At 41.3% G+C, this 14,118-nt stretch overlaps 1 protein-coding gene across 6 annotated transcripts in view; it reads right to left on the bottom strand.

Moving 5' to 3' along the window:
- The window catches only part of inpp4b (inositol polyphosphate-4-phosphatase type II B), a 786,855-nt gene that overhangs the window by 297,335 nt on the left and 475,402 nt on the right, over positions 1–14,118 (bottom strand). For 5 of the 6 annotated variants that reach the window (XM_059965139.1, XM_059965141.1, XM_059965142.1 and 2 more), the window contains one exon: positions 10,262–10,378. The exons of the other annotated variant lie outside the window; for it this stretch is intronic. In XM_059965139.1, coding sequence (XP_059821122.1) covers positions 10,262–10,378 — 117 coding nt within the window. The remainder of the gene's footprint in view (positions 1–10,261; positions 10,379–14,118) is intronic. 6 annotated transcript variants of the gene reach the window in all.

The raw sequence follows: 14,118 nt of genomic DNA, 5'->3' as shown, positions 1-14,118 counted from the left end.
CCTTTAATACACCAGGCATATCAGATAGCATGTACCACAGATGCAGATTTTCATGCGACATTAAAGTTGAAGTAGAAAGTCTCGAAAAGGCATAATTTATGTTGCAGATCTGTGAGATTAATACTGAAATAGGTATATTTTACTTTTATTATTGGTGTCATACTTAGTGCACAATTGTGAACAACTCTCATGCAAAATGTTCTACTGGTAATTGAACCATAGTCACAGAACTACTGTACCTCAAAACCTATTAGGTACTAAGATCTAATCCTTCTCCTGCAAAGGCTGGAAAGTGATGGAACGCAGAGTCCAGATGGAGATATATCAAATACTCTGCGAGAATGAAGTTACTTTTGTTAGCACAGAGAAGATGGGCCAGAAAAGCAGCAACAATAAAGTGTAAACTTTTATTTCTTCTTAGAAATTATAAAATGCTCATTAAAATATTTCTCAATTAAAGATCATCAAATAACCGTGACTAAATAAGTTTAGAAGCCAACTGTTCACGTTTGATTAGTCCGGATAGAGTGGTTGTGATAAAATGAGTTTTCAGAGAATGTTATCTAAATCATTTAAAATCACAGCACCTGAATGAAAGCTACAAATAATTGTTCTTTCAGGGACATTTCTTGTTTTTGCAATGAGATTCAAGTTTATTGACACATTGAACACCAATACTTGATTTTTGTATTGCAAAGGGCTTTGGGGGAAAAAACTGACACTTCTTAATGCAAACAGCATGAGTAGAAAACTAATAACCCACTGGTCATACATAGTCTCTTTTGACTTCTTCAAAGTGATAAATGATGACAAAATGAAGAGCTGAGATAAGAGATTGTGCGACTTTTCCTGCTTCTATTTGGGTAGACTGTGAACCTCCACTAAATCTTCATGAAGAGTCATATATTATGTTTTCCTTGTAACTGACTAGGGAACCTATTCAGAAGGAACACATCAAAAACTGTCCAATCTGCTAAATTGCCAATAGCATCATCTTACTAAGCATGAAGAAAATGGAGATCATACATCAGCAATTATGGGACTGCACTAATACCAAAGCAACCATCAGCATTGATTACATTCATGTAAGTATAGTTTATCAGTTCAACTATCTGCCAAGCATATTGCGAATGAGGTTACACCATAGTAATTTTCCCTTTAATTTATGAGATGCTGGAAATACTTGTCTCTGCACTAAACTGAGGCTGTGGCCTGCAGCTAATGGGCTTCTGTGGACTCACCTTCATCAACTTGAGTTCTGAGTGCTATTTGCTTTCTTTTATTGCTTGCACTACTTGTTTTTTCCCTCTGCACATTGAGGGTTTGACAGTGTTTTTTTTGTTTTAATGCATTCTATTGGGTTTCTTGGTTTTGTGGCTGCCTGTAAGGAGACAAATCTCAAGGTTTATAAAGTATGCATACTTTGATAACAAATGTACTTAAAACTTTGAAGATCATATAAATACCAAATTATTTATTAGTTAGAAGTTATTTATTTGTTAGGAAGCATCAAAGTGCCTTCTCACAATAATAATTAAAAAATTAAAATTATCCACCACCAATTAAAGATTCTAATTCACAACCTAACTTTAATTGATGAAATAGTTGATGATGAAATAGATAGATAGCTTCATTGCCAAGTTTGCAGATGACACGGAGAGTGGTGGAGGGGCAGGTAGTGTTGAGGAAATTGGTAGGATGCATAAGGACTTAGACAGATTAGGAGAATGGGCAAGAAAGTGGCAAATGAAATATAATGTTGGAAAATGCATGGTAGAAATAAATGTGCAGACTATTTTCTAAACAAGGAGAAAATCCAAAAAATCTGAGATGCAAAGGGACTGGGAAGTCCTTGTGCAGAACACTCTAAAGGTTAACTTGCAGGTTGAATCAGTGATGAGGAAGGCAAATACCATGTTAGCATTCATTTCAAGAGATCAAGAATACAAGAGCAGGGATGTGATGCTGAGGCTTTATAAGGCACTGGTGAGGCCTCACCTTGAAAATTGTGTACAGTTTTAGGCTCCTCAACTTAGAAGAGATTTTCTGGTATTGGAGAGGGTCCAGAAGAGGTTCACCAGGATGATTCCAGGAATGAAAAGGTTATCATGCAAGGAACGTTTGATGGCTCTGGGTCTGTATTCACTGGAATTTAGAAGGATGAGGGGGGATCTCATTGAAACCTTTCGAATGTTGAAAGGCCTAGACAAAGTAGATGTGGAAAGGATGGTTCCCATGGTGGGAAATTCTAGGACAAGAGGGCACAGCCTCAGGATAGAGGGGCGTCCTTTCAAAACAGAGATGCAGGGAAGTTTCTTTAGCCAGAGGGCTTTGAATTTGTGGAATTTGTTGCCACATACGGCTATGGAGGCCAGGTCATTGAGTGTGTTTAAGGCAGAGATTGATAGGTTCTTGATTGGACATGGTTACGGGGAGAAGTAAGGAAATTAGGTTGAGGAGGAGGAAAAAAAGGATCAGCCATGATTGAATGGTGGAGCAGACTCGATGGGCCAAATGGCCTAATTCTGCTCCTATTTCTTATGGTCTTAATTGTTGTACTCCAGAAGTTTGAGAGTGCTGTTACAAATTTTCTACCATAATTTGGCAGGGTTAGAATTAGGGCTCGATTTAGCAGATTAGCAGATCCATAAATGTTAGTTATTTCAGTGCTACACAGAGGAAGGTAAAGTTCTCAAAAGTGAGCTCTTGATACTCCTTGTGCATCAAGGACAAAAAGATTCTCACTTGTGGCAGGACTACAGAAAATTAACTTGTTCATCTGAATACACTGGTATTGGTTTCTTCTTGTCACATGTCCCAAGAAATAATGAAAAGCTTGTCTTGCATACTGTTTGTGCAAATCAAATCACTGCACAGTTCACTGAGGTAGAATAAAGTCAATCACAAACAATGCAGTATAAAGCGTAAAAGCTGCAGAGAAAGTGTAGTGCAGGCAAAATCATAAAGTGCAACTTTGCAGCAAGTTAGGTCATGAGGTCAAGAGCCCACCTTATCGTACAGAGGTCGGTTCAAGAGTCTGATAACTGCAGACTACAGTGGCTCTAATCAGGAATCCAGAATGCAAAAAGGATCTGACTGGAGCTAGAGCAGAGCAAAGGAAATGGACCAGCATGCTATTATGTAATCTCAAGCTGTATAGGGTAAAACACCTTGTCAATAATACCATGTGAAAAAACATAGTATGTTCTAACATACAGAGATTTTTCAAAAGAACAGCAGCAGCAGCGGCCTGGTGATTCCAACCAGCAGCTTACATCTGTAAAATGCGTCAGACAGTTTGGTTCAAGCTAAGGGTAATTACACTGATTTTATTTCTGACATGGCTCATTATCTTGGAATCACAAGAATTACAACCACCAGTCTTCTTCCCACACTTTTCCAGAAAATCATTTAAAATATTTTGGCTTTGATTGTGAGTATTGGTTGGGTCTTTAACTGCGCAGAATACCACATCAAGGCAAATCCTTATGTCATCTAACATAGGTGCAGAAGCACTTCGCAGAGAATTTAAACAAAAGGAAATGAGGAGGGCATGTTTACAGAATCTTCTATTCCCTATTCCACAGATGATGAAGACCAACCTATACTATGTTTACAATAGGGTGAGATTATATTGCTGATTACAGTAAGCCAGCACAAAAGAAACACAGGGGTTTCTCTTGCACATCGGTTGTTTGGCAGTCTTTGTTTATGTATAGTCAAGTGTTTTATAAATAGTATTATATTTATTTTTCCTATAAATGCCTATATATTTCCTGTATTTTTCCTATAAATATGGTAATATATACATACCCTGATAATAAAGTTACTTTGATCTTTGAGCTCAGCTAAGTGCCACACTGTATACAGCTTCATTTTTTAAAAACCCTCTTATATGGAGTGGTATTGTTTGCAATATTGCCCATGAGCAGAATGTCTGAAAAACTGTCTTTTGTTAATCTGCAAAAATGGTAAATGTCAGCAATGCAAAGTATTTTAATGCCTTTTACAAAACTTGCATCATGTTTCAACACAATTATGTCCAGAACCAAAACACAAATTCGCCATTCAGAAGAAAGTTGCAGTAGTGGATTTATAAATTTCAGTAAGTCAGCAGTCCAGATATTCTTCTTTGTTTTAAAAATCACATTTAGTAAGTATATGTAAGAAGCCACGTCAACTTTTGGAGCAGTTCCTTTATAGGGTTACGTGCAAAAAAAACAGGCCTTGCAGACTCAAGTGCACACAAAAAAAATTCCTCCATTTGCTCCACATTTGCAAAGTTAGCAAAGAAAATTGGATAGGATGTAAATTGTGGAAAGCTGGGGAATAATAGGAATATTCAGGTCTTGAATTGGTGGTGGAAATGAGACATGATCAGGCTGACATTGGTGGGTATCCAGTCTCTATATACCCAGCAAGAAGGTTGTAAAGCTCTTCACTTCTTTCTTGACAGGAGACCCAACCTTCTAACACCTCCCTCCTCCCTCTGGCAGAACTGATCCTCACCCTCAACTACTTCTCTTTCAGCTCCTCCCATTTTCTCCAAACTCAAGATGTAGCCATGGACACCTGCATTGGCCCCAGTTATGCCTGCCTTTTCGTTGGCTATGTCGAACAGCCGAGGCTTCCCTGGTAATGCTCCCGACTCTCTCTGTGATACAATGACAACTGCATTGGTGTGGCGCCTAGGCTGAGCTTGTCAATTTCATCAACTTCACCTCCAACTTCCACCGTGACCTTAAAAATCACTTGGTCCATTTCTGACACTTCTCTCCCAATTCTCGATCTCTCTTTCTCCATCTTTGAAGACTAACTATCTACCAATATATTTTTGTAAACCTACCAGTTCCCACAGCTATCTTGACTATACCTCTTCCCACCATGTATGCTGAAAAGATACCATTCCTGTCTTTCAGTCTCTGCTGCATTTGTGCCCAAAATATGGTTTTCTTTTCCAGGACATCAGAAATGTCCTCCTCCTTCAATATACGGGGTTTCCCTTCTCCACCATTGATGCAGCCCTCAGCTGTATCTCCTCCATTTCCCAGACATCCACACTCACTCCATCTTTCAGCTGCCTTAACAGGGTTAGAGTTCTGCTAGTCCTCACCTATCACCCATGAGCCTCCGCAACCAGCACATTACTCTCCGCAACTTCCACCATCTTCAACGGGAACATACCACCAAACTTATCTTTACGCCCCCTCCCCCAACTGTCCACTGCTTGGTGAGGCAAAACTTCATATGCGAATCTGTGATGGTTGTCTACTGTATCCGATGCTCCTAATGTGGTTTCATATACATCGGTGAGACCCAGTGTAGATTGGGAGACTGCTTTGTCAAGCACCTTTGCTCCATCAATAAAAAGCAGGGTTTCCTCGTGGCCAGCCAATTGAGTTCCAATCCCCATTCCCATTCTGACAATTCAGTCCACGACCTCCTCTACTGCCACATTGAGGTCACTCTCAAGCTGGAGGAGAAACTCCTTATATTCCATCTAAGTAGCCTCCAACCGGATGGCATGAACACCAATTTCTCTAACACGGTAATTTTTCCCTCTCCCCCTTCACTCTTCTTCCATTTCTCTCTCAGGTCCCCTCTCACCTTTACTCTTTTCCTCACCTGCCTATCACCTCTGCCGATACCCCTCCTCCTTCCTTTTCTCCCACAGCCCACTCTTCTCTCTTATCAGATTCCTTCTTCTCTAGCCCTTTATCACTTCCACCCATCACCTCCCAGCTTCCTACTTCACCAACCCTCCCGCACCCATCAAGCTTCACCTATCACCCTCTAACTTGTCCTCCTTCCCCTCCCCCATCTTCTTTTTCTGGCTTCTCCACCCTTCTTTTCCAAGCGTGATGAAGGGTCTCAGCCTGAAACATTATTCATTTTCATAGGTGCTCCCTAACCTTGGGGGGGGGGGGGGGGAGGAGGAACAAACACAAGGTCATAGGTGAAACCAGAGGGATGGGGAGGAGGGGAGGAGAAGTGAAGTACAGAGCTGGGAAGTTGATTGGTGAAAGAGATACAGGGGTGGAGAAGGAGGAATCTGATAGGAAAGAACAGAAGAACATGGAAGAAAGATAAGGGGGAGGAGCAGCAGAGGGAGGTGATGGGCAGGTGAGGAGATAAGGTGACAGAGGTAAATGGTGAGGTGGAGGACATTACCAGAGGTTTGAGAAATCTATGTTCATGCCATCAGGTTGGAGGCTAACCATACGGAATACAAGGTGAACTCCAGTTACTATAGTTCTATGGCGCACTATTTTGTCATTAATAAACACTTGAATAGATTGCTTCCTACCATGTCATCTCATATATTAATAGCTAAATCATTCCAGATTGTAATGCACCAATTACATTTATTTTATCTCCTGAACAATTTTCTAATCAGGTCAGTAATTTTGTATTAATTCTGCAAACTTAAAATTTATCTAGAAGTGTCCTGATTGAGTACTCAGAATATATCTTGAATGCTTAGTCACTTTATCCAACATTAGATTTAAATAACCTCCCTCACAATCAGTGTTAGACAGCCAACGCTATTTTTTTTATAGTTTCTCTCAGTAACCTTCACGTAATGGAGTCAAATTTTCAATTTAATAACAAAAGTGGAACATTTCCTGAACCAAGTTAGCTTTGAACAACCATGGCTAATACACTGTATGTGCATTCCCTTACCTCCTAGGCTTTCAAGTATGAGATTGTTCAGAGATTGACTGATCAGTCTGTTCCTATCCAATATGATTGTCTTCTTGTTAGAGTGTGGAACAGTGTTCCTCTGGCTGCAGCTAGTTGTTGTACCAATAACTTTGGACACCATATGGTCACAGAAGTAAGCTAGCAGCTGCAACAGATATATTGCCTGCTGAAGTGACTACTTAAAATTGTCACAAAACAGCAAAACTAATATAATAATGGTTTTCAGGCAAAGCCATGAAAAGGAATTCCTTCTAATATAGTAGCCATACTCTTCAAAGTAAAGATAATCTAATTAAATAATTGAGATGCAAAATGGCCAACTGATATAATGGAACAAAAATAGTACAGTCGATGCTAATTTACAATCAATGCTGATGGACTTCAGAATCATGAAGGCCAAATGAAGGTAAATGGATAACTTCTCTGGGAGAACCATTAACCTGTATACCCTCAGCGGTCCATGTGGCAATATTAGCAACTTGGTGACAACAATCTGCAACATCGCTTAACCTAGTAAATGAAAATCAGAAAACTGAGAGGCTGGAAATATGGGTAAACGTAGAAATGCTGGAAACCATTAGTAATCAGGGAGCATCTGAGAAAATGAGTCAGAGCTAGTGTTTCAAACTGAAGACCCATTGTCAGAGGTAAGAAAGGGAGAAAAATTGAGGGAAGTTAGAAAGGATGGTGTAAGAAGTAAAAGATAATGTAATATCACTGATTGGTTACGTCCTGGGTTGCCTACAGGAAGAACTGTTGATGAAGTTATCTAGAGATCCTAGGTTAACGAGGACAACGGGAGTTGTACAGTGTTAGTTGCAGAACTACTGTATTAGCTGCATCCCAGCATTTAAGTTCCTTTATTCATGCTCGCTCTCTAACTTTCCTCAATAACCTATCAATCAGATGATTTCAGAAATAGCTTATCCTTATCACAACCGTGGCCTCACCCTTTCAGAGATTTTGTCCTTCTTCCTTTACCCAACCACCCCAGAAATTAAGACTTTTCTTCTCTCTCTTTCTCAGTTCTGACAAGGGATTGTCAATCAGAAACGTTAACTCTGTTTCCCTTCTGCATCTCTTCCTTATCCTTTTTGTACATCTGCAAATTGTAAGCAAGATTGTCACCCAAATTCAGGCTCTATCCAGTAATAAACAGGCTGCTCCTTCACTTCACACTGCTTTTGACCAGCAGTTTCTTGAAATTTATAGCACAGCAGATATTTAATCCTTCAATGTGATGAAAATTATCCATTCTAATTACAAATAACAGAGACATCTTAATGCACAATAACTGGATTTCACCCTTATTTTGTCCACTTACTTGGTTTATGTTAATTCCAACAGGGATATTCCATTCACCCCACCACACCCCAAACACAGTGAGACTGGAAATATTTACCACAAAAAGTTAAGGTAGTTTTCATCCTGATTATAGTATTAAAACACAACCTGCATAGTTCCAGATGTCAACTGTTCAGAGAGATCACATGCTGTGGTTTGCCCTTCTAGATTCATGAGAAGCAGGTCACAGTCTCCAGGCAGTCACCATACAGCAACATGTAAGCCTGGAATGGAGGGGTGGAAGGGGTCTTCAGGCAGACAGAGATCCAACTTAACTGTGCCATGCTTGACTTTTAAAGTGTGCTGTAAGCATTTGAAGAGTCACTGATAATGCAACAAATTTGCATTATTATCATTCAAAACTCTGACAGGCACGTGCAGACAAAATTACATCAATGTACCAGCCAATAGTTTTTAATTCAGAAACATGCTGTGGGGTTTGCACCTGGTTTTACTGATTAAAAAAAAGATCAAAGGTTATATATTATTTTATATTCCAGTTTCTGTCTGGAAGCCAAAGGTTGGTGTTGCACACGTTGAGGATATCATCACATGCATGCACAATCCTGTGCAAACAAGGGTAGGGTGAATTGGCCTGATGATTTGAAATGGTCCTGGTTGTACTGTGTAATGTGATATTTATGTAAGATATACACATAGGAAACCAGAGGGGGTGGGTCTAATCGGAAGGCAAAAATTAAAATCAATTACAAGTAGTGGATGAATTGAAGAATGATGAGACTATAATGGCTGGGATCTGGAACAACACACAAAGTGCTGGAATTCAGATAAAGAATATTGATCTGAAACATGAACTGTCCATTTCTCTCCATAGATGCTGCCTGACCTGCTGAGCTCCTCCAACACTTTATGTGGATCAATTGAACACTTCCCTGCATGATACATGCTAGCCTGTCATGACATCATCCAGCGCACGTTTCCAGTTTCCAAGGTTACGGTGGAAACCCCGCCACAGGTGGCCAAAGAGGCATCGTTTGAAGGGTCTGCACTACCCTGTCAATGTACTGACGTCTGCCTCCAGTAGCCTCACATTTTATCCATAAGCAAATTTTTAACAACTTTGCTGGCTGCCCACATAACTTATAGCATCCTTTCACCCCATTCAATGTATACACACATACTGTGGTTGCACCAGCCCTGCCAGCATAGTAAGACCATGCCTTGTAGGGCTGCAGCACTACTCTTGCCATGAAACTCAATTGGTATAGAAGGGAGTAGCAGAGGGAGGAATCCAGCCAGGCACATTGACAATGCATCTGGCCCCTCTCCCATGTTTTCATTCTCCTCCGTGCCTGCCTCTTCTGCTGCTCCAATAGGTTATTTTTCCCAATTCTCTAATTTTAGAAGTCACCTGATTGGCTACTATCTCTTTTTGAAACATCCCCAAAGAAAGAGTGTACCTTAATTTTCAGGCAAAGATATTTTAAACAAGAAGCAGCATGGTAGTGTAGTGATTAGATGTAAGATCGCGGTTTGGTTCCCACGCTGTCTGTAAGGAATTGGTACGTTCTCCCCATGACCACATAGGTCTCCTCGACGTGCTCCAATTTCCTCCCATATTCCAAAGATGCATGGTTAGAGTTAGGGTGTATTGGGCAAGTTACAATGCGTAGTGACTCTTCCAAGCTGTTCAGTAAAATCCTCGATGATTTGATTTATGCAAAAAACTCATTTCACTGCATGCTTTGAGGTACATGTATCAAATAAAGCTCATCTTTAAGAAGCTACACTTCAAGAAAAACACAACTCCTTTGTAACAATGTCACAAATGTGATGCAGTCTCATTCATCAAACTGAAACCCATGAAAATTTCTCTTTAGATTTAGGATAAGGAAGGCGGTGCAAATATTTTTAAATGAAATATGGCCATTTTCAAATTTCTTCTTAATCAGGGAACATCTGAATCTTTCATATGGATTTGTGATGCAATTACTAATGCTTGACAAGGCAGCTGCACAATATAAACTACAAAGGATCACCACGGAGACTAAATATGAATTACCTCTCGTTAGATATGCTATTCCAGATATACTATGATCTGTTTACTTAGTGCAGAGGTGAAGCTACCAATTGAATAGGCACGTATTTAGAATCTGTCTGAATGCTTTCAAAGATGTTTTAATTTTTCAGGCTCTGATTTTCCAAGGACAATGAAGATGCACATTTAATAGAAAAATAGTTAGATACTCACGGTTTCTTGGGACTTCTCTTTGACATCGTAGACGGTTAGTTTCACCCGCGTCTCTTCATAAATGGGATAGCCCGGTGGGAAGGTAGCACCAGTCAAAAACACTGGATCCCTTGTTCCCTGTGTGCCACAAGCAAACAGGCCTGTCTCAGTATGCTAGCAGCTGTGTGCAGGGCCGCACAAAAAGAATTGACAAATACATGAATCAAAAATAAAAAGGAGCCGGTAAAAATTGCAACTAAATAAAAAAGTAGATAAACCAAGGAAAACTCTTCAGTATCAACAGTATTGCCTCTCATCGTTATAGTTTCACAGCCAGCCAGAAGCACAACATTAATCAAAACAACTGTGTGCCAAGTGTTTTCCAGTCCCCTTCATTGATTGTGCCCCTAACTGACATTTTCTTCAATGTTTTTTTTAATACACTTTACATCAAAAATATATTTAAAACAAACCCACTGACTTCCTTACTGGAATAGTGATTTTATTTCGATCTCAGTCTTCAGAAGAGATACTCCATCATGCTAAGTTTCCTCTGTACTTAGAGGAATGTTGATATTAGGATTCAACTGCACCCACTGTGCGCTTCTGCCTGTTGCTGGTGCAGATGTCATTCTAATTATAAAGCCTAGTGAAAGGGGGCTTAGTGCTATAGTTAGAGATTCAGCTCACTTTTTCTGAGGGATCAGTAATTGGAGTATGACATCTAACTGGCAAAAATCTCAAGGCAAGTGGCCATTAGGGTAGTTACCGTACCGATATTTCAGTTTCAATTTCAGCACATCTGAAACTGTGCGCTAACATACAATACAATTGGGTGTAGAGTTTGTTTTTAATACATCCTCATTCAGGTCATCCTCTGCCTCTGCAAAATACAATCCGCTGGTTTAAATGCAAATGAAAGCACTTCCTATAGACATGCACAGCATTAACACCTTGCACCTACATGCAACAGAAAGCTGTTGGACAGCGACCACAAACAAAACTGACTTCCTGGTCAGAGCTATGATGCACAAGACAGTCGCCCCTTTTCTGGCCAGCCTCTCTCATTCATTTTTACCCACTGGGCCAGATCTTTGACGCTGAGCTTGTAACTACGCTCAAGTTAATAGCATTCACTAGCTTTCCTGTTTGGAAGTTGGAACCTAAGCTGGTATGCTAAGCCTCCAGCTCAGTGTGTGCCAGTGCTAGGTGCACTGATCTCACCATGGCACCGATCTCACCATGGCACCGATCTCACCATGGCACCGATCTCACCATGGCACCGATCTCACCATGGCACTGATCTCACCATGGCACCGATCTCACCATGGCACCGATCTCACCATGGCACCGATCTCACCATGGCACCGATCTCACCATGGCACCGATCTCACCATGGCACCGATCTCACCATGGCACCGATCTCACCATGGCACCGATCTCACCATGGCACCGATCTCACCATGGCACCGATCTCACCATGGCACTGATCTCACCATGGCACCGATCTCACCATGGCACCGATCTCACCATGGCACCGATCTCACCATGGCACCGATCTCACCATGGCACTGATCTCACCATGGCACCGATCTCACCATGGCACCGATCTCACCATGGCACCGATCTCACCATGGCACCGATCTCACCATGGCACTGATCTCACCATGGCACCGATCTCACCATGGCACTGATCTCACCATGGCACCGATCTCACCATGGCACCGATCTCACCATGGCACTGATCTCACCATGGCACCGATCTCACCATGGCACCGATCTCACCATGGCACCGATCTCACCATGGCACCGATCTCACCATGGCACCGATCTCACCATGGCACCGATCTCACCATGGCACCGATCTCACCATGGCACCGATCTCACCATGGCACTGATCTCACCATGGCACCGATCTCACCATGGCACCGATCTCACCATGGCACCGATCTCACCATGGCACTGATCTCACCATGGCACCGATCTCACCATGGCACCGATCTCACCATGGCATTCAGTGCGCCAGCGCAACTTAGAACCACCAACTTCCTTACCATCTCCTGTTCGCATCAACTCTGCTTCAGAGCAGCAGAGCTCTAAATTATTTTACAAAAAATATCATACAAAGTGCCTCTGATTTTAAACAGGATCCCTGTGATATGCTTGAAGGCTTGTCACAGAACCACATTCACTGTTTTTGCTTTTTTCAGCAAGGATTTCAGCTTCACTTCCCAGAGGCTTGGAGGAGAACCCATTAATCACTTGTAGCTTGGACATATACAACGACAACAAAGTCTGCCGGTTGGGAGTGCCTGGAGTTACCTGGCCTAGCCAGCCGTGGCTTGTGAAAAGACCTTTGTCTGCCTTAGGTTTAGGACTCAGAATCTGTTTTAGGTGAAATAAACAAAACTTCATTCATTATTAGTTTCATGCCTGCTGTATGAACAGGGTGGCAGGCATGAAACAAAACAACTCAGAGGTTCAGGTTGCTAATACCTAGCACTGTTTCCATAACACTTAAACTAAAAGCCTGACCAGCTGTCAAAGCAACTCCGAAACAGGCATGGAGGCCTGCTTCGGGGAGACCAGCGTTGCTCAGGGTCTTGCTCACCGGAAGGCAGTGACTTTCCATTGGAAATTAAACCCAGGGACCAAGCTGGAAGAAACAATATGGACAGGGTGTGACAGGTTCACTAGAAAATCTGGCAGAATATCTTCAGAATGGTCAGCGGGGTTTTACTCCACTGAAAGTAAATCCCGGTTTTAAAATTTACATAATATGCAGATTAGGTTAAATTCACAAAATGAATTTGCAGCGCATAAATCCATTAAATTTCATCAATCTGGTCCTTTGTTAAATAGACAAATTGATATGTCACTTATCATCATAGTGATTTATTTACAATTTCAAGATTTATGTTCAGTTTTCTTTTTCTATCAATTCTTGCCTGGCCCCTCTCTCCTCCAGTCCTCAGAGGCAGTCTCACAGAGCCATTGCATCCTCCGGTGTCTCAGCTAACCTCCCTTTGCCTTGTATGTGGATGCTGATAGTGAGTATCAAAACACTGCTCAACCGAAGTGAAAGGTCGCTACTGAGCTCAACTTTCATCCTCACCTGATAGCCAGAGCTGCACTCCCCAGCATCAAATGCAATGTAACCATTTAGAGAGAAGATGGTGCACACGTTTCCCTTTCTTAAGATAATAACACTAGTCTTTTTGTGTTCTGGAGTAGCTGTGGTCTGCTAATTCAGCAGTGACAGTCTGATGAACAAGATACTTCCTTATCTATATGACTCAATTGTTCCTTATCTCAGCCAGATGAACTATAAAATGGACGCAGCAGTGTTAAAGACTTATTCTGCAACCACCATTTTCATGCAAAAGTAATGTTGCATTATGCTCTTGTTTGTGTACTAACTACTTACAAGGCTGCAAGTTCAAGCAATGCCGAGGCACGATTCCACTTACATTTATGAGCAGAAAAAAAATTGACAGTGGATGCACACAATAACTGATTGGAAGCATCATTTATAAGAAATGAAGTAATGTGGTTTAATTTAATGGCTTTTACCAAAGAATGCAGAAATCTTTTCAAAGTTTTTATTTCATCATGTTGACCTCTCACATTATATTTTTTACAGGAGGGTAGCCATCAGCTCATTGAGTTCATACTTTCGCTGACATATTGTCATTAGTCCCACCCCCCCATTTATTTCCCTGTAATCTGCTCTCGCTCAGACGCTGATCAATTCCACTTTGGTACTCCCACCAGCTACATAAACCGGGAGCAGCTTACATCAGCCAAGCAATGCATCAACCAGATTGCCTTCATGGGGAAGGAAGCAGAAGCAGGTAGGGAGACCTCATGATTCATGG

Source organism: Hypanus sabinus, chromosome 3, assembly GCF_030144855.1.
Source record: "Hypanus sabinus isolate sHypSab1 chromosome 3, sHypSab1.hap1, whole genome shotgun sequence".
Taxonomy (NCBI): Eukaryota; Metazoa; Chordata; class Chondrichthyes; order Myliobatiformes; family Dasyatidae; genus Hypanus; species Hypanus sabinus.
The sequence above is the reverse complement of the archived record's forward strand: the minus strand, read 5'-3'. Positions and strand labels throughout refer to the sequence as shown.